The following is a 22,170-nucleotide window of genomic DNA, read 5'->3' as shown; positions in this document are numbered from 1 at the left end:
GGGCAATAAACATTAGGCAGGGACAACACTGGAGCAAGAGAAGGCCTTCAAATTATAGCAACCTTTATATATAGCACTAAAAATCAGATAGGGATATTTGTAAACAATTTTTTTCTTTGCCAACTACCAGAAATACCTACTACATGCTATTGGATAATAAAAACAACTATTTTAGTACTCTTAAACACATTTTATGATCTAATAACTTCCTCAAGAGGCTGAATGTTCATGCACACTAGAAATGAAATTTAAATCATTACCAACATGATTCTATTTCAAGATTGCCCTCTGCTGTAATAACAATGGCAGCTCTACAGACATGTCCTGGAGTATGTAGAAAGGCATTCAGAGTGTCCAAGGTGGCTGCTGCTTCATGAGATGAAATATTCCTTTTGAAATAGTGATCATTTTCTGATGATTCAAATACCTGGGACCAGTGTACAGGTGACTGTATCTTAGAGTAAGAGGACCATGTGCTTAAGCATTTTTCCAATTTATTTTCTACTTTACTTACTTCTACTTGTTCTTGAAGAGCCTGGGAGGAGAAGGGGGAGGAACTCTTTAAAATTGTTATAAAACCTCTTTCCATATGATTTTGCATTGCTATGAATTGCACATCTTTGTCACATACTAAACTTAAGTATTTTTACACTGCTTTATATTTGCTATTTTCCCATGCATTATAGTTTAAAAGCTAAATGATTATTAAATCATGAATTTCAAACTTATTTTCTTAATTTTGTATACTTTTATGACATCTTCTATTATTCTTGCCTTTAAAACTCTTCTCACAAACAAAGGTAATCTCTTATAATCTTAACTGCCCTTTCCCAGACCCTTTCAAATTAATATGGGCAAAATCAAATATCATAAACAAGACATGGATATACTACATATTCATACAAGACTACAGAATACTGTATTTTTTATCTTTTCTCCAACATAACCTAAAATCCTATTATTCTTTTTGAACCATCCCTGCTCAAGTGAACATTGAGCAGACATCTGCACTGACATGTCTGCAGTAGCCCCAGGTCTTTTCTGAGGATGTAGCTAGCTAATTTGAATTCTGACAGCACACATAAAATTAAATTAAAAAATCTTCAGTCACTGCCTGTTTTTTTTTTAATCCCCATTATATTTTCTTGTGCCCCTCAGTGTAAGTTTTTTATGCAGATACATTGCAATACATGCATATATTTCTATATATACACTCATGCTCACATAAAGATGTATTGCTATGTCTTTATATATACATATATATGAAGAGATTACAAATCTGCACAGGCACCCACACATAGACACGTGCACAAAATGGTTTTCCTCTGCATTTCTTCTGTTTTTTTCCTAAAGCTGAACTAATTCCTATACTGGCATGCATTCTCTGCATCTGTTACAGTTCTTGAGAAGCCAATTTTTGTATTTATCTACACTTCTAGAGAAGTCCCTTTTGTACTCATCCCACTCCTGTGTTTTTCAAGTAACAGCTATTGTAATTTTTCCAGCTGCACTTTTCAGGATAAGGCCTTGAAGAAAAGAACATTCTCTCATCCGTGTAGCTCTGTAAGATGCTGCTTTCCTTGAAAGGAAGCACAGAATCTGATGGAGGTCTCTAAGCCAGAAGATTCTGTATTTCTACTGTATCCCACAATAATAGTATTTCTCATTTAAAACCTCACTTTACATAGTTACACAGCTTTTTTAAACATAGTGTGGATAGCCCTGAAATTTAGCTAATACTAATCTAGAAGGTCAGAAGTACACAATTCTTAAATTGTGACTTTCATTTTTACTGATTCTTTCATATCAAATTGTTAATGGTGAAAACATGTGGCATATTGACAAGCCTGTGAATTTGGAACATTATTCTCAGTTACCCTGCCACCTCAGCATATAAAGAATTACACTGTGTGGGAAAAGCCTAAGCCTGAGAAGCACAGTTGAGCTCAGCTGCTTCATCCGGCATCAGAATTAAGCATTTCAGAACAGTATCACTAAAACAAACAATCTTGCATGTGCTTCTCTCAAAAGAAAAAATGACAGCTCAGGATCATCCTGTGACCCACATCATGTTCTACTTCTCATGGATATTTTAAAAGAGGTCAGACACCCAAAGCAGGAAGGCCAAGTACAAATACACTGGTGCAGTAATTTGTAAGATAAAGCTCTCACATCAGCAGCTAGGTGTCCTTTCCAGGTCAGTGATACTGGAGAGGAATAACAAGAGAAAACTTACATAAAGTATCAGGTGACCTAGCTGACAAATAATGACAAGGAAAAATAATTCTTTTCTCTACGAAAGTAGGAAGTGTGTAAGCTCAAGAAAACAGAAAGTTACACTTCTATCATGCTCTAATGTACCAAAAGCTATTCAAACTCCAGATCAAAAAATTTGTGAACATGTCTTTCAAAACTTGGAAAACTCTGTGAGAAAAAGACGAGTTTAAAAGATTAAAGAATTCACAAAATGGATAAATTTTATGGGATTTCTTTTGAATTCCAAAAATCAACTCTTCCCTTTGGGATGTACAGACTGTGTTCCAAAGTTCAAAGGTATTTGTTGGTAAAACAAGTAAGGAATATTTTGTACCTATTACAGTAACATTCCTTGATAAGAATATGCTGCTGAATATGCTGTGTATTTTTTTAAAATGAAAATGGTTTGACATACTGTACAAGCAGCTGTGGGCAAGTAATTCTGGACATTGCTTGCATTCTTACTGAAGAGACTACTGAGACTATAGAACAAACCAAGACTTTGGTTACACTGCCTATTTAACTTTTAAATATGGAAAATATCTTGCTGCTTTCTTTGGAAAATTAAAATCTATGACAAAATGTTACAGACCCTCTGTTTAATACATATATATATAAAAGTCATTTAGTAATATGTACACAGTAACAATGTTCCTCCTCTATAGGTGTTAGAAGAAATAATTTAAAAAATAAAAACCAAATTAGTGCTGGATACAGATTTTACAGACAAAAGAGGGAAAGACAAAGGAGAACAGCATGTGTTTATAATTCAACTGAGACACTACATGAATAGCTGTAACCTCTATCTATACTCATCTTCCCTACAGTTATGCAGTGCTCTATATAAATAATTATACAGGATATTAAATTCCTTGGAAATAGTAACCAATTTGAAATTAGACTTATGGCTAAAAGGCCATTGCTCTTCAGGGCTTAAAGCTACCTTCAAGAACTCAAAGTTGAAAGTAATGTTTCATGCATTGCTAAGTTTATGCAATGCACCTTGTTTTTTTTTAACAAAGAGTTGGGAATTTACAAACACTGGCATGAGAGGAAACAAGACTGTCAATATGGATCAGTAATGGAAGAAGCCTTCTTCACACATGTACTGCCCCACAGGCAGCTTCTGACACTAATTCTAAGGACTCATCGAGGCTGAACTGTACGTGGTGGGAGACACTGCTCAGAAACACAAAATAAAAATTTGTATTCCCACTTCTGTTGGTTGGTCAGCTACTTTCCAGCTGTTGGCTGAGATGTTGATATCTGGTGCTGCTTTTGTTTGCAGGAGTTGCACTACAACTGGGAATAGACACTGCCATTGGACAATGCTCCCATTGCTTAGGAACCAGCAGGCCCAAATGCTAAATACAATCAGAAAACCTCACCTCTGGAGCTGACAAATTCTAATTAACCCAAATGTAGTAGTGCTACCTCAAGCTCAGTGTAAAGCATCAAAGTATCATGTTTGGTGGTGAGTTACATGTGTGGGACACAGACACACAAACAGGTCTAGACACACAAACAGTGGCCTTTGGTGCCTCTTATGATGTTGTCATATGTAAGTCCTCACAAAGACACGCATCTACTCTTAAATTCATATACTGTAAATTGTTTCACTGAAGTCAAGAGTAAAATCTAGACTTCATCTGAAACAATACACAATGACTACAAAAGAGAGAAGCACAAGTAAACAAAGATGGGATGATATTGCACTTTCTTTTTATACAGAAAAATATTTTTTTCTGAATAAAATGAAAAATCTTCTGAATTGGCCACTATTAGTCAATCAATTTACCAGGCATGAAAATTAATTTTAAGGGACTGTTATGCAAATAAGATTTTCTTATGAATAATGAGATTTTTCTTATGTTTTGTTAATTAAAAAGATAATATACAGGTGATAAAACCCAAGTACATCAGAGACCATATGCCTTTCTCTAGTGCACTAAATTGGTATTTTAATTGTTCATCAAAATAAGGATTAATTTAAAACCAAACCCAATAGGAGTGTTTGATGGCAGTGAGGAAAGGTCAAAATGAGGAACAGGTAATAACACTGTTCAAGCATTTTGCTAGAGTGCCAGAGCAAAAAGATGAAGTATGTACATTTGAGAAGGCCTTATCAATTTCACTGCAAGATATGAAAAACTGTGTTGTAGTATATTCTTGAAGGATATAGGATTTTTTAGAAGTTCCTTACCTCATTAGCTGTGTTGCGAGTTCCAACTATTCTGATAAAAGATGCAGGCTGTTTATCAAAAGTGATTGTTTGCCAGGATCTACGAAGAAAATTCAGAAAGACATACAAATATTGAATATAGTCACAAAAGCCTCCAATAAAACATACAGAATGCATTCAAGTGACAGTATGTACTATTATCACTTAACAGGGCAAATGGAGAAACATTTTTCATTGCCTGAATTTCTAGCACTACTTCCTCATTTTTAAGTGTCTTGACTCTGCTTATGCAATTTCATACATACCTTATACCACTATAATTTGTATGCAGGGACAACAATCATACCAAAGTTGAAAGTTAAGAAAATATTCAAAGAAAAAAGCTGAAAATCTTTGACTAATATTGACTGTATTAGATTAAAAAAAAAAAAGTCAGATAAATAAAAGTGCATCCTCCTATTAACTTCTCACAAGGAATCACCAGACTTTGGTTACAGAAAATTACAAATCTAGGAGAAAAAAAACACCAAACCATCTAAAACCTCAAACTTTTCACACTCTAAGGTGAGCAGTAGAGCAAGAGGAGCCAAGCTTTTTTTTGTGTGGACCAAGGTCCTTCCAGGAAGTTAGAAATGCCACAAAGCACCATGTGCAGTTCAGGTTGTGAGCATTTCCCCATCCTGACACAGCGGCAGGGAGGAGAACAGACCACTATTCCAGAGCTGTGTATAATTTTCAGGCAAGACTGAGAACACTAGAGGTACATTGGGACCACTGTAATCTTCGTTTCTCACTCATATCTGATCTGAGTGAGGTGCAACACCTCAAGCAGCCTAATACACAGCAGGAAAAGGACACCATACCTTTGTGCTCACAGTACAACAGAACAAATAAAAAGAATACCAGGAACTAGAGGTTTCAGTTGGGTACCAGTTTTCCACTAGTTTAGTACTTGAACACATTAAAATTTCAATTATTTTATATTCATAAAACATGAAAAAAAATCCAGAATTTAACTTCTCAGCCAAACTAGACTCTATCACAGAAGGCCTCAGAAATAAAATGAAATTAGGTCTAACTTGATTAATTTACTATGGAAAAAAGCTGGATAGTTTTCCAGAATGGGTTCTGAATATATTCAGAAGTGTTCGTGTAAGAAAAAGGGGACCAAAGTAAAACTGGAATAGAACACCACTCACTGCCAGCAGACAACCCCAAAGCCTGGCAGTATGAACAGCTTCACTGCTGACTACTTGTCTGACATTTGATTTTTCTCTTGTTGGGAAAACTCCTTTTGTCACAAACATAGCATTTCTCAGCTTAATTTAGTTGGCTATTACTTTTATCACTGCTGTCCAGTTATATTTGCTTAAAGAAGATTACAAATCCAATCAAGCACGAATTTCAAATAGTTTACTGGTCTTACTGCATGAGGTAATGGGTGTAATTAGAGTCATTCATGATAACAGACAGGTGTGGTTTCTGGCAGGCCTCAGAGGTAGGCAGTTATCTACCTAATGGTATGGTTTATTTATATGCCTTATGTGGCTATACCTCTGTTTTAAAGCTCAGGTTATTTCTTCATGCTCTAAATAAAATATAAAATGGGAATAGACTATTTTGTTGATTGTTTCAAGACTTGAAAGATTGTTATGATTTATTCTTCTTGATATCCCTTCTAACCTTACTCTAGTACGGTCAGTCAATCTCCATGGGCAAACAGAACTTGTTATCTTGAACTACAATGTCCCAAAGATGAGAGGCTGGGACAAAGAGATGATCACAGCACTGCTTCTCATAACAAAGCACTGCCTCAGTATGCATTATGCATATGCTTTGACATTTACACACAAAAACTTGATTCAAGGAGAACAAAGATGTAAAAACCAGTTTGCTTTCTAGTGATTTGGAAAGTATTTTAAAGCTGTACTAAATAAAAGAGTTTAAAATCCTAAAGGAGCTATTAAGAAGAGCCTGTGCCTCCCTAGACACTAATGTAGAGTTTGTGTTCTGTGATAAGAAAATATGTTAATTAGAGACCACAAACTAGAATAGAAGTGGGTCTGTATTTATTTCTACTATTTCTGAGCACTGGTCAGATACACACTGCAAGAGCTCAGTGCAGAATTTCCAAGCATGGCAATAAATGCCATTGTCTGTGCCATGATGTGATACCAGGGAGGCTGATGATCTATTTGGGAATACATCTGAAGAGCACAGACAGTAAGAGAGGTGGAGAAAAAGATCTCTGAAGATTGTTTTGATGGCATACTTCCAGATCAACTCCTCCAGGAAGTTTCTATGCTTGTTCACTTCCCGCTGCATTGCAAGTCCTTACTTTCTGCTACAATGGCAGTATTAGGATTTGATTATAATTACTCCTTTAATAATATTAAAATATAATGGAAAAAAATAAAAACATTTATTGAGGGTGTTTTAGATAGCATTTTCAGCAAATTAAGTCCTAAGAATATTTACTATTTTGGTATGTGTCCATTTTACTCCTTTCTCATTGGAAAAATAAAGTCAAAATTACATACAATTTGTAAGCAAGTTATTAAAATGCAATAATATTGCCACTAGAGAATTAATACTTAATTGCATAATGAGAAAATTAGAGGTCTCATTTTATTTTCTTAGCAAAAAGGATAAAAGCCAAATAGAAAACAAGCCAAGTGGATTGGGAAGAATAATTTTTTAAATAAGCAAGGCAAACCTTCACTAGAAAGATGCATGGATTTGACTGCAACAGTACATTTGAGATTGTCTATATATGCAAGGCAATACCTCTACAGTATACACATTATTATGCAGCAAAGAGAATTTATGCATGTAACTATACCCCTATGAGAAAAGGGATTTCTTACAGAACATTATCCAGGCATATCTGACCTCTTTTTTGCATTTTTTGCTGATATAACAAATTCACTTAGAATTCTATTAATGTATAGAGCCATAACAATTTCTCAGTGGTGTTCCTCAATTAAAGACATCACAGGTAATCCTCAAGATTTTTTTAACCTTCCTTTTTTACTACTAGTTATCTCTGCTGGTACTATTTTAATAATTTCAGTTTCTCTGTAGAAATTCTATTCTGCAAATAGATTTTTTGTAGCCATGTCATTTATTTAGTCCTGCCATGCCTATGTGCTTACTTTACATTTTCCTCGCACAAGTTTGTCTTTCTATTCTCAAAATCACTTTTGATGGTCTCCACAAAAATTTCCTCCAAACTTTATACATTGCTTTCACATTGATTCACACATAAGTCACTCTGTAACAGGAACAGCAGCATTAAAGCAGATGAAAAGCACTTAATTTTTAGCCTGGGATTAGACAGTCCTGTGTAATGGATGGCATTTCTTCACCTTTACTCCCCATATGCCAAACAAACAAATTTTTCAAATGGCAGCAATACTTTTACTGTCTTTACCTGGGACACAGTCATAAAGAATCTATCAGAATTTACTTCTCTCATAAAATGACACTGCTGTCTTTTGGACTTTTTGTGTCTCTGTACAGCTTATTAGTGACCCTATAACAAATATAGTTTTCAGGGTTTAGCTTTATTAAATATTCAGGCAGTGTTGATATTCTTTATGCTTTGGCACCTGTCTTGCTGGTTGATTTGTTTTAGATTTGCTGGCTCAGTCTGCAGCAGTTCTGGTCATCACTTTCACAACAGAAATAATCACTGCGTCAAGCTGAGGTTTCCATCTCGCAGAGAAGACCCAGAACTAGCAGCCTACTCAGATTTATACCAGGACCCTCAAGCTGAAATGCAGCACTACAAGTTGTTTGGCTAGCAGCTCCATTTTAAAAAAGAAATTAGCCTTGTTACAGTCCTACAGCGTTTAACACTCTACATCTCACCTCAGCCACACGACTTCTAACTCTTTTTCTGCCTGACTCTCCTAAGGAGATGCAGTAATTGATGATTAGCATTCCAAAGCCATGCTTGCATCCTGTGAGCCTGTCATATTTAATTACATTTTAACTATATTCGTCTTCTATAATAGCCTGAACGTAATTTAGATAATTATCTTTTGCTCTCTTATTCTCTGACTCTGCCTGTCTCACTTAGAGCTCCTTGCAATGAAAATCACTTTCTCTGCTTAAACATATAAACAGACTCTTGGGCTAAGAATTTTCACCTCTCCAACAGCAACAGCTGAAAACATGATGGCTTTGTGCATCTCACAATCTCTTCACCACACTCTATTCAGAGAAAGGAAAAAGATAACTAGAAATCACCCCACTTTTATATTTCTTCTTGTCTTTTTCCTTATTAGGCTTTTGCAAGAAAAAAGCAAGAAATTCCAGGTAAACCAAATTAATACCTTGCTATTCATTAAACTATCTGTAGCTCCAAAATAGCAATTCACCTCTTAAAGAACATAATGGATTTTTTCAGCATTTTGAATATTTTCCTAGTTATTTCTAAGAAAAGCTGCTATATTTCTAAAGATTTATTACACATAATAGGACATAAATAGGGATTCTTCCCCATTATGTCCTTCTCTTCCAGAAAAAACAAATAAGAAAGAAGAGGAAGCTTATATTTTATTGAGGTTTTCTAATGAGCCAGTGGCACTACACAATACTACCACACTGTGGGCTTACCAGAGCAGCACTGATCAGAGCTGAAACCCAGTTCAGGCCAAAGGTATCAGACAAAAGAGAAAGCTGCTACATGTAACTAACATTCAACAAGCTGTAATAACCATATCATATTCCTATCAAGGCTTGCTTTAGGCTAAGCATGTACATTTTCAATGTGCACATCATGTCTCCTCACTTTCCAAGATGACATACAACTTCCATATTTCTGTTCCTCACTCCAAGAAAAAAAAAAAAAAAGCAAAGCAGACATTGAAGCAAATTTAACCTCCATTTTACTTTCTAATATTTGTCTACATATGCCTTATTCTACAGTAAGTGATTAAACACTTCTTAGCTTATTTGGATGTTGACTTTTTCAACTGTAACTATGTATTTTTTAAGGGAATTTGTAAAAGCAGGTAACAGGACAATGAAAGAAGAGTTGTGTCCTTTTTCTATATATTAGTCTGATGACTGATACAAAGAAGGCAGATTGTAACCAGCATGTGATGCTGCCAAATAAAATTGTGTGCACAGATAAGCAAGTTTACTGGAGGAGTGCCACAGTATGGTCTGCACAGTATGTTACACCCCCTGCTTTGTTAATGAATACCATACTAACCTTTCTTATGGAGTACCTATAAAATAAACACAGAAGCACACACCATAAATGCTATAAAATTAATTGTTATACAGATACTCTTTGTTATAAAAAGGTCTACAGTTACCTTATAAATTGCCTATAAACCCCTTGTTTTCCACCATAACAGCACTAAACAATGAAGGGAATACTCCTTTCTCCTGTTACAGCTGTACTTTAACATAGGAACTCAGAAAGATAGACCCTTAAAGAAGTCAGACTGAGTAGCTGGCTCAACCAGCTCCTTGCCATCCAACCTCCCGAGCTACTGAGGGGGGAAGACAAAGCATGAGAAAGAAAATATTGTTAGGAATCAAAGGTCATCAATGTTTTGGTTTATGAATTGAAGCCAACTAAGATAAATTCTACTACTGGTCTACCTCAACTAAAACTGAGTTTCCATCTCATGCTGTGACCATGACCCATGTTTCTCAACAGGTGGCCTATGAAACATGGGGCTCCTAAGGAAGCAAGGAAGGTCCAAGCTTTCATCTTGGAAGTAACAATCTTTCATCTGTTCCTCTCAGAGATGGAGGCAAAATTGACCTAATTATGCATCTTGGCAAAAAAACCCAAAAAACACCAAACAGCCAAAAAAGGACTTTAAGTACTAACAGAGGTAATAAAAATAGTTTGTATAAATAATACAAGAGTCTAGAATAAATGTGAGAGTAATAATAAATACTGAAAGTCACCTCTTGCAGTATAGCTTTATATACTGACAAGTAAAAACATGCATGAACATCTTTTGGGAAACTTTCCCTCAAAAGGTTTTATTGTAAATATACTTCCCATAAGGACTGGATAATTCTGAAAGCATCTGAACTAAATGAGTACCTACTTGTAGGATAATTTCTATGATTTGGTCCCTTGCACCAACCCAAACAAAATATCTGTCCTCTGTAAGAATGCTTTACTCAACTGCTACAAATGTTGCATTGCATAGGATTTGTTGTAGAAACCAAATGTGGGCTTGACAAAACAGACCTACTAGAAAAAAGCTCTGACATATAATAGATTTCATGAAGTCCATACTGGCTTTCTGACATCTGTATAAAACTTCTCACTTGAAAGACTCCATACAGTAACACCTGCTTTCAAAGTCTCAGTGCTGACAGTTTCATTTTTTTAGAAAACTTATTACAAGAAGAAAATGCTAAAAATATAATCAAATTGAACAATTGGAAAACTGAATGTAATAATTATCTTTCTATCTAAACAAAGCAATCAATTTTCAAATATTTCCACATACCAAAGTAGGCAACTGCTGGCATTTCTGTACTGCATAAGCCCATATAATTTAGCTTGCTTACACCTTTTTTCAGTTTCAAAAAGTCATCTTTCTTTATTCCCCAAAATATAGCTTATATTTTAAAATCTTACATAAAATTAAATTATTAGCAATTTGCTGGAAACTGTCAGAATGCCACAAGCCAAATTTCTATGTTGTAGTAAGAATTGTGCATGTAGTACCTACACACACATCCTTGGGGATTGGCAGTGGCAGATGAAGCTGACAGCAAAGGCTGTGAACTGGAGTAACTTGAGAGTTCATCTTCATTCTGTGTACATCAGAGCATACATGCACATGACAAGTCTGCATAATCCCAGAGGCTGAATTGGGTTTTTTGTGCTTACTTGTTACCAATAGTTATTGCTCCTGATGTTCACACAGGAGCAATCCCACCTGATGTGGTAGCAAAGATATGAAAATCCATCCAATGCAATAGCAAACCCAATAATACAATTAATGGGATGCTTTCAACTTTGAAGACTTCTTGTCCCCATAAATCTACAAGAGATTGTAGGCTACTTTTATTATCTAACTTTTCATACCAATGGAAAAGTTGATTAAAAACAAATATATAAGCAATTCTTTTAGAGATATGAGGCAGAATATGAGGTTCCTATTAATCAGTTTCTTTGTAGTACGTACACTAACGCTATTTATCGCACTTGTCTCTTACATTCCCCTGGGTGTAATTTCACGGCCCACTCGTAAAAACTTCACATTTACAGCAACCGCTCTTCTATTACAGTCGATAACATCTAATTGACATGTCAAACCTCCAAGGAATGCAGTAAATTGAACCACAGCCTCTAAGAAGAATAAAACAGTGAAAAAAGTAAATCAGCATGTGCCTCCTCCCAACAGCAATACAAGCATAGTGAGGTTTGGTAATGGAAGGGAGGAAAACTGTTACCCTTTCTACTACCACACTGAATTATCTATTAACCTCAGTGTCAGAAAGGAAAGCCTTGTGACCTCAGACTGAAACTCACCCACTAAAAACCCTGAACCTGAATCCAGGACTGCAGTAATTTTAGACATGAGAGTGAAGTGAGCTAAGACAGACAAAAGTAACACATACCACTTTTTTTCTGTTCCTTTTTGAACATAAGAAATGAAAACCCCTTAGAATATAGGGTGTGGTAAACTAAATTTTAGTATTTAGTTGGGAACTCTCTGCCTTCAAAATTTACAGAGAATGAACTGAGTAAAATCTCACGAATAGTATTTTTAAAAGAAAGGAAACATGACTCAGGATGAAAGAGCACAAAAAGTCAGGCAAAACTTGTTTGCGTAGCAACTGAAGTATCAGGAAAAATGTAGAATGATTTAATAAATAGGTACATGATATATATGAAATCCATTAAGAAATTAGTTTACAGGTATAGAAGAAAAATAATGAAATGAAATTAGGTAATATGATGATATTCTGTACTGTCAATGAGAAATAAAAAATTCTTACTGTGGGAATTCAGTGTAATAGAAAAACAAAGAGCAAAATGGAAGCATCATCTCTTTAAGTATGTGAAACAAATTGACAAAACATTATTCTAAAAAAATAGACCACATGGCACACAGCGCAGAAGACCTCAAAAGATGAACCTAAAGATACAGTAATTCTTTGACTTTGTGTATCATGGTTATAATCTGTCTTGGTAAAAACATTACTGTGAATAAATCAATGGCTTAATACTGCATGAATCTCAATGCAAAACATTTGTAACCCTAAAGATCATACCTGTTCAGGCTAGCATAAACAAATGGGTACTTTTCAGAGTTTTGATGAAATTAGATCCTGAATATCAACAACCAAATTAGGGCAAACCTCTTGATTTGACATGTTAACTGACTGGCCTCCTGTCAGTACCAGGAGATGTCAACAGCTGCTGTATTGTTTAATTATTTTACCTGTAAGAAAGGCCTACAGAAAAAAATAAACCCTTACATTCTAGTTTATTTGGGTATCTCTTATTCATTAATTTATTTTCTTAAGCAACAATGAATTTCAAAGTAAACAAACATAGCCACAAAACAACAGTTCAGGTATGAGGCATTCCTTTCTCATCCCAGGCAGATAAATGGGCCAGTTTCACAGGAGACATGTATAATTTGGATAACTTTTTTGTAGTAATACTTACTCATACAAGTGCTGAGAGGGTGCATGCATGCCTACATGCATGTGGATTTATGCATGCATACACAGACATCTTCAGGAGAGAGAATTTAAGACTGTGTACTGCCACAAGAGAATAATAATAATTCTTGAAAGTAAATGACCATTTTGATTTTTTAGTTTGAATAGAGGACTATACTACAAATATTTTACACATATTGAATTGCCTTTTCTTCTTAAAAGTATTTTTTCTAGATGGCAATAGCAATACGTATATCTATTCTGAATTTACCAATTTTTGCTGGTCTCCAAAGAGACATTCATGTCTTTGCTGGCATGGGGGAAAAACTCAATACTTAAAAGAAACACGTAGTGATATTGTGGCTATTATTTGGTATTGCTTATTTTCTCTGAGGCAGAACTGAGCTAACATCCAAATTGATGTCAGATTTACTGCGGTGTTTTCACAACTCTCCTCACAGCAATGTGCGTGAAGAGGAGCCAAGACCATGGCAGTCACAAGGCAAAACTTTAATGAATATGGTACATGCAGAGCTGTAGTGAACAAGAACATGGAAAAACATTTAAGGCAGAATAGGACACTGCAGTGTGCAGCTCCTTGTTACTCTCTTGAAGGCTTGTTCAAAAGCTCCATGTATATTTGTGGCTGAAAAGCAAACACAAGGAACTGAAGGTAGAAGCAGAAAAATAGAAAAGACAAATGAACAATTTGAAAACCTTGTGATCCTGAACTGCTGTTAAGAAATGTAACTTTAAAGAAGCCAGATGCTTCTTCAATCAAGCTAGAATAATCTAAAATAAAACTAGCAAATGAAATGTTAGATGTAGAAATTCTACACTGCTGAGAGGCTCCTAATGCTCTGAAATGGAAACTCTGGTTTCTCTCTGTGAAATCTTAATTCTTTGTGCTTAATAAGACAGCACTGTGAAGCTGGAGTCTTTCTTCTTTCCCCTTATTGGAATAATTCGAAAATGTGAGCATATAAACACAGGGAAAAAATATGTACTTCAATGCCTCTCTCATGCAGGGCTTAAAAGCTCAATAATTACACAAAATGACCCTTTATATCTGTCTGACTTGTTCCAGTAGGCATTATTACCAGGATAATGAACAGACTAATGAGAACTCTTAGTTTATTTTTGTGAAGTGAGACTTGAAATTGAGCTTCACAGTGTAGCAATTTCCCAGACATCTTGCTTGAATATATTTCATTTTGTATTGTATGAATGTGGCCACAGTGAATTCGGCAACCCTGGAGCAGGCATCTGGATTTCAGAGAGCTGCTGTGAAACTTCTTCATGTGAAATAAATAGGATGAATCACAGTTGAAATATACTCCATTGGACAGAAGAAGAGGTACAAGAAGAGTTTTGCTGTGAAATTAACTTCATGTCAAATACGACAAAGTATGGTCAAAAAATCTGCTTGACATCAGAGGTACAAGAACAGGTCCTTTTATCCTGTTCTACCTGGCCACTTGGGAGCTCAGGCATAAGACAGAATTAAGGACTACACAGAAATCAGGAAAAATGTTTTCTCATTCTAGGTATGACAGGACAATAGATGCATGCAAAACTGATGGGAAACAACAGAAGAAATGTGATGCAGGCATACAGGCAGTGGGAAAGAGAGCTGAGAAAATTTCCAGCCATTTTATTATGCAAGAAAACACTTCTGTGGAAGTAGTTAAGGAAAATAATGATGAATGAAAACTGAGGCAAGGGAATTCTAGAAATGGGATCATACAGTGAAGTGCAGGAACTAGAGGAGGACAGGAATAAAAAACTGCTGTGTTTGTGGTTAAATATAAAACACTACAAATGTAAGTACATAATGTGCCCTGTGCAGGAAAGATATTCATACACTTCAAATATTATCTCCACAGCAGAAGTAATAATCACATCATGATAGATATTAACCTGGTTTTACAAAAGTATACCCAGGAAAACAATCCCAACTTGAGTTTGCTACTATTATTGCTAAGAACATAGCAGTATGTTCTTAGAAATCCTCAGACAACATGGAAAACACTTTTCTGTACATCAGGAAAGTGGTTTAGGACTGTTAAGTGCATGATCTAGATCTCTCTAGGTGTTCTTTACCTGTGAATTATCATCAAATAAAATACAGTAGTGAATGAAAACTTGAAACGCACATAATATGTCATGAGGAAGAAATATGAAACAGTAGACAAGAGCAAAAATCTCAAAGTTGAAAATTATTCTGAAAAAAAAATCAGAAGACAGTTAGTAAATTTTGATAATAAATTTTGCATCCACACTCCAAAGGTTGTTTCATGTGAAACTATTGATTAGATTTATACATTAACTACAGAAAAAAATTTGAGGGGAACTGAACTGGGAATTGAAATAGCTATTATACAATAAAAGCTCAATAAGCAATGGAAACGTAAAATTAAGTTTGTAAGCTTTTACACTTTTGTAACAGCAGAACATTCTGAGTAACAAAGAACTAAAAATATATGTATAATGCAGTATGTTACAAACCTGGAAATCAAGTAATGCCTGCCATGAGAAAACCTCAACCAGCCATACAGACAGTTGATACAAACTGCTTTAGAACTGTCCATCTAAAACCAATATTCATTGTCTCTCAAATTCCATCACAGCAATAGACAGAACATACTATGCCTGCTGCCAAGGGATTAGATCCATTTCATAATAACTACAAAGCAGAGAACTTTGAAGACTGATACTGAGTTGATGAGCACCGTGATAGCCTGCTTAGTATTTGTCTTTGCAGGGTTTATTTTATCAGAAGTGCCATTAACTCTGAGGTCTGGTTCTCCTACTGGCCTTTGGTATATTTTGTTTTTCATTTGACTTTCAGACTCTGTCAGCAAATTCTCCTAACAAGTGCAAGTCTCTGTTGTTCAACACTAACAGGCTCAAGTTCACTTATCATAAATGTTTTTAAAAATAGAAGGGAACATGACTGTTTTTCATTACTGTCATACTGTGTAGAGAAAAACAGCTTATTGTGGAAAAGAAAAAAAAATAGCCTCCATAGAGCATGTGAAAATTGTCAATTACACAACCAGTATGCATAAATTGGCTTTCACTTAGGGAAGGTACACAAGCTTCCTCTGTGAAGATAACAGACATCCAGTTTTTTCTTCAGCCTTTTAAAACTGGGAGAAGAAAAGGTTAGGAGTAGCCTGTCACTTCCCGCCTTTGAGCACTGAATTATTAATTTACACAAAACACTACATTAAAAATGCCATTAAAACAACCTAAAGCAGCACACTGAGAGTTTAAAGGGGAAGTTCATGCTTCAGTAGTCTGCCAAAACTAATACATGCTCTTTAAACATAATTTAATTTTTTTCTCACAGTTTTTTCTTCCACTTCCCGATTATCAAAGGTGTCTGTCGAGGTCTGTGTTCAGCAGACAGTTCATCCTCCCCTTTGTGCCAGCAATTGAGCAAAAATTATTTGGAGACCTCACAGAACACTTGCAAGAGAGCAGGCTAATGACTTCCACAGAAGTCTAACTCCACTGCAAGAACAGGTAGCCATAAAGCCAGGCAGCAAACAGTGAAGGCAAAAAGTGTTATTCACAAAAAGAACTCTTACCCACACATCTTTGAAGACAGGAAAATGAATAGGAAATATTACTAGTAATGCAAATGTTCTCATTGAATTATTCTGTCTTTTCAAATGTGGGCCCCTGTGAAATTCTCCCACGTTTTCACTACATCCACTTTGATTCTAGATTGGAAAGCAAGTGAGTTATTTTTCTTTAGTCTACAGCAATATATAAAAACACAGAACTAATGCCAGAAAGGCTAACCTCAGGATTTCAAGACCTTATCAATCACTTATATTGCACTCCATCTCCAGTATATATATTGCAGTCAAGTGGGCAACCACAATCCCATGGAAGGACATACCTACTTATTTTCCTTAAACAAAGACACAAGTCTAAGTGAAGACAATTTTTATACCAACAGAGGATTAGTTAATTTCAGGCTGGGATGTCAAATAGTCATAAAAAAAAATAGGATTTGGCTGAGATAAAAAACTAGCTGCAAAATTGGACCAAAAATTAGCAAAAGATTTGTTTTGTTTCACCCAAGTGAGAGAGGAGCACAACATTCAAAACCATACAGGGAACAAAGAGATGAGGGTACTGTTGTTTCTATCCCTGTATGCTCTAGTCTGGTTAATAAAAATTGCCAAATGTAGGCATTACAACTGTCTGCCTAAACCTGATGTTGAGTCAAACCCAAGCACAGTGCTTCAGTCTGATCATTCCTTTTCCTTGGGGAGCCTGTAAACCAGCAACAGAAGGCATTCAGAGGCAGACTAAAACTATCAATGTAATGCTAAGAGGAAGGACAGACAGATAAAAAAGAAATCCTTTGCATCCAGCAGGAGTATCTTCACTGTTACACTATGATAGTAAACCAGAAAACTGTACCACCTCCACTTTACCAGCATCTGTTAATTTTGGTTAAGATCCAAATCTATCTTTTCTATTTGTTGTCACTGTTAAAATTGTCTGAAGTGAAAACAAGTTGTTTGTTTTCATGGCAACTATCCCCAGGTTTTCAATTTGAGCTTTTTTTTTTTTAATTACAGAAACTAACCCAAAAAATAGTTCTTCACCAGTCATAGGCAGTGACTGGTACAATTTTTCCCTTTTCATTAAGAAATCTCTACCACCACATTGAAAGTTTACTCAACAATTTTAGGTGAGGGCCTTCATTCAGCACATGAGCCACTGAATGATGATGTCTCTTCTATTCTATATTCCACTATTTTTAAACACTAGGAGTATGGCTTTTTTAGATCATACTGTGTTTCAGTATTTTTCAGAAAAAAAAATTAGTGTGCCAGTACTGTATGTAATTACACACTGTATGAAATGACAATGCTCTTTTCTTTACAGACCAGTCCTAACATTTGTGGCATGTGGCAGTTATATACCATTTTATGTATTTAACATATTTATTAGAGAAAAAATATTGATACTATGGATATTACTGCATATATTTATATGATACATATACTTGGTTATCAATCTGCTGTTACAATTCAAGTAATTTTTTGAGCTGAAGTAACTTCAGTATTTCTGCAAATCATACCTGAAAATAAAATGAAACATATTTACTTTTCTTTGACTGAAAAAACCCAAGTCTATATTTCTGATCATAAAGGCAAGACATATAAATTGAATGTAAAAAATGCTATCAGATGCAAAGAAATCACCTGAAATTTGATGGCCAGTGAATTCTGGTAGCTTCATGACCAGGTTTTTTTATTTGTTTAAAGCAGATACAGACAATGCTAGGACACTCCGTGTCTGCAGACTTCAAGAATAAAGACTGGCATAATGCCAGCTGACTGCACATCTGTCAGAGCAAGAAGTTAGGCAAAATGCAATTCTTTAATCCACATGAAAATTGTTCATGCAGCCACAGCTTTGAGAATTTCCAGAGTATCTATGTTGTGAATCAAGATATTGAAGTATACCCAAAGAAGGTAGCTATCTTTACTTTAGGGATGTATCTTTATTTGCTCAAGGCTAAGGCTTGGAAAATAACAAAAAAAGCAAAAAAGCTTGGTTTGAACATGTGAAAAGATATTTGAACTGGGCAGTCTATCAGCAATTTCACCTACACTGTGCATACTTAAGCAAGTGCTCCTTTGGACTGTTAAAAGGCTTTCAATATCAAAATGTAAAAGGAAAAAGTGCACAAAGATTCCTGATATCTCTTTCTCTCCCTTTTGTGGTTTCAGCCTTTTAGTGCTCCCACTGCTGGAGGCAGACAAAAAGATGAGTTTTATCTATTATGCTGAGATGCCTTTGAGAACGAGTGAAGATTTAATCGTTCTCCAGACCTGCAGGCAGAACCCAGGTTTTCTGCTCATCAGTACCACCCCCCCCCTTTACAGGCATTGAAAGGACGTGTCAAGTTCTCCTTCACCAACACATCCAGAGTGCATTGTAAAGCATTTGAGTCACACTGTTTGTTAAGAGATGAAATATAAACTTTAGAAAAACGTGTGTCAGCAGCGCTGCTACAAAGGACTGAATAACTCTCTTGCTTTATGTGACAAACTGAGAATGCAGAATGTCTCTGAATTTGTAAAATCAATTTTGTTTTGGTTGGCACAAGTAGAAGATGGGTGGGGCTGGCCCCATATAAGCTGATGACTTGAATTTTGTCCGAAGAAAGAAAGCACATCTCATGGAAAACTGACTCAGGGAAAATGAAAGATGTGTAAGATTTTTATAATTCTGAGCTTCCCAGGGGTTTAATCAGGAAATCACATCCCATCAACATTCACTGAGTGCTGAGCATACCTGGCTTCTGGATACGTCATATATGAATTTGCAGACTGTCTTTTCAGTCTTATGACCAGTATCTAGATCTTTGCTAGGAATTTGAATCATCATCACATGGTTTAAGAAAGCTCTCAGCACCAAATTACTCATCCATACTTGAGGAATGGATTTTATCAGCAGAAACTGCAGTAAAGCCAATGGAGAGTATACAGTTGGAAAGTATTTTTCCTGATTTAAATATTCAAATGTAAATGGAAGTTTTTCTCTCTTCTTGATCTCTGCTTAAGGAGCACTATCCTTCTCTGGAAGGGTGCTTTTCAAAAGCAGAGTGTTCAGTGCATAAGTCAAGTACTCTACTTTTGAACAGAGGATCAAGCTTTGGCAACCGTGTGGTCTATCATGATTTGGTACCTACCCTCACTCTCCTCAGATGTGATACAATACATTCATTCATGAGTTTTGGTAAGGGAGAAAGACGTTTGAGTAGCAAAATCCTTTATCAAGTTTGCTCTCTTCCCTCTCCTACCACATTTCTCAAGGGGGGGTGGTTTGACATCCAGGGTCACCATAAACATGTGACCTCCAGAAAAACAAAGTTTAACTTGTAGTGATCACAAAACCAAGGGTATAGTAGGCAGGCTTTTTATGAATGAAGAATCCAACTGATTGTCTGAAGATCCAGAACTAATCTTAAGAAATTGATTCTGAAAGTGTTGCATTAATCCACAGGTTATGCAATGATCATTCTTTTCACAGTAACATACATAAGTAGTGAACAAAAAAACCCACCAGAAATCCCAGCTTCCAGTTCTTAATTTATGCAAATGAGTGTAAAAAACTAAACTCACTTGCAGGAAATTTTTGTGCGATCCACCACCATGGTCCACTGTTGCTGATTTGTTGAAACCTCAATGTAGTAGCTGTAGCTCCGATCATCACAATCCCAAAGTAGCAGCCTACATAAGAAGAAGTTTTTGAGATGTAAGTTAAACATCAAACCAACTTTTAAATTTTTCCAGCCCTTTATTTTCTCCACTTAATCCTTTCTAAATGTAACTGTTTCTTATGGAATGTACCTAGCAGAAAACCAAACACTCAACAAAGTCTTTACTGTTTTTGCCATCTCAAACTACGGTGTCTCCATTCTTATTATCCTGAGGCCAGCAACAGACTCACAAGCTTGTAATAACCAACTTATGAACATTAATCTATTCAATTCATCCAATTACTTTTAACTTATTTGCCACATGGAATTGCCTTCTTAATAAATGATGCAAAGATCTGTTTCAAAAAGACAGTTTAGGAGAGGACAGAAAAAATAATTAGGTGATTAAAAGGATTATGCTGCCTTCTTAATTGTATTTTATTTTGATTTTGGAAAATATATCAGAAATATATTTTTTAAAAAGTAAGGAAATGGGAATTCCCAGTCTTGGTTCATCAGAAGAAGAAGGAAAAAAAGGCAATAAATTGTTAAACAAATTGCTAAAAAGGCAGAAGAAAAAGAAAAACAATAATTCTAACAAACATGCACTCCCTTCAGGAAGGGCACTAAGTGATATTGAATAGCCTTTGATTTCCATACTTGTCTTACAGAGAAGAAGACCTAAAGCATCAGGGATGGCATTTAGCTCAAGTATTATCAAAAACCGTATCTGGGAAATGTATCTTCTTTACTTTTCTTTATATGGGCAATATCTCCCTGTTATAAGGGATAGCTGTCCCAGAACTGGACACAGTACTCGAGGTAAGCCTCCCAACGCCAAGTACAGAGAGAAACATCCTAGTCCAGGCCTTTCTTTTCAGCTTTTGAAATCCCAGTGTTAAAAGTGGAATTAGGTCTAGTGGCCAAGCAGATTTAAAACAAGTTCTCCAGATGCTGAATGTAACTCAATATTATCAGAAATAATATGCTGTCAAAAGTAGCTTTAAGAAGCTAAATGAAAACACTGTCAACAAAAGTCTTTTAGACTTTTGACACGTGAATACTGTCTATTTGCAAATTAAAAAATTCAGAGTTGACTTAGTAAAAAATGAAGAGTTGTCTGTGGCATCATAACAGTCTTAAAAAAACATCCCACACCCCAAAAAACAACCACTCAACTTCAACACCTCTCCTTCATCTGATTATCCCCATTCTGCTTTTCTGTAGCTGAAAGGTCTTCAAAGACACTGAATGAAGAGCATTTTCTTAAAAAAAGAAGTTTACTGATTACAGTCCTCTTTTTGGTAACTGCTACTAATCAACAGGTCCTAAATTGATTTAACATTAATATTTAAACCAAGTCTTCTAAATTAAAAAAAGAGGAAAAATAAAACCATTAATAAATTTGTTTTCCTTCAAAAAGTCTATCAAAATGTAGCTAATTATGCTTTTCGATAGAATCCTTTTTATCATGGTGACTCATTGCTGTTTCCTTGATCCATGTTTTCAAAGCTATGATCAAGAGTTTGAATATCAGAAGCACACTGGCGACTGTAATTTCAACAATACCATAATTAAAACACAGCTGGCTTGGCTTTAAAGCAAAAGTCTAACAGGACACATTTGTTCCTTTCAAAAATATATAATTGATCTCTTCCAAATCAACCGAATCTCATTAAATAGGTTTAAAAATCATATGGTTTAGAATTATTATAAATCAAATAATGAGTGAATTAACGTCAGCAGCATCTTTCCCAAAGTGACTTTGCATGAATGCTAAATGTAGATTTCTGTTTCTTTGATACTTCTGAAGGAAAATAAGAAG

General features: G+C 35.4%; 1 protein-coding gene across 2 annotated transcripts in view; it reads right to left on the bottom strand.

Annotated features, from left to right (window-relative positions):
- The window catches only part of BTBD9 (BTB domain containing 9), a 114,429-nt gene that overhangs the window by 9,445 nt on the left and 82,814 nt on the right, over positions 1-22,170 (bottom strand). Inside the window, exons 10-12 of one of the 2 annotated variants that reach the window (XM_071428354.1) lie at positions 20,269-20,376; positions 4,460-4,538; positions 515-535 (exon numbers count right to left, since the gene is read on the bottom strand). In XM_071428354.1, coding sequence (XP_071284455.1) covers positions 515-535; positions 4,460-4,538; positions 20,269-20,376 — 208 coding nt within the window. The remainder of the gene's footprint in view (positions 1-514; positions 536-4,459; positions 4,539-20,268; positions 20,377-22,170) is intronic. The other variant, XM_071428364.1, reaches the window with a different exon arrangement.

The sequence above is a fragment of the Agelaius tricolor genome, unplaced genomic scaffold (assembly GCF_023055355.1).
Source record: "Agelaius tricolor isolate 1412-34295 unplaced genomic scaffold, bAgeTri1.0.p SCAF_1, whole genome shotgun sequence".
Lineage (NCBI taxonomy): Eukaryota > Metazoa > Chordata > Aves > Passeriformes > Icteridae > Agelaius > Agelaius tricolor.
This window is presented reverse-complemented; position numbering and strand designations above follow the sequence as displayed.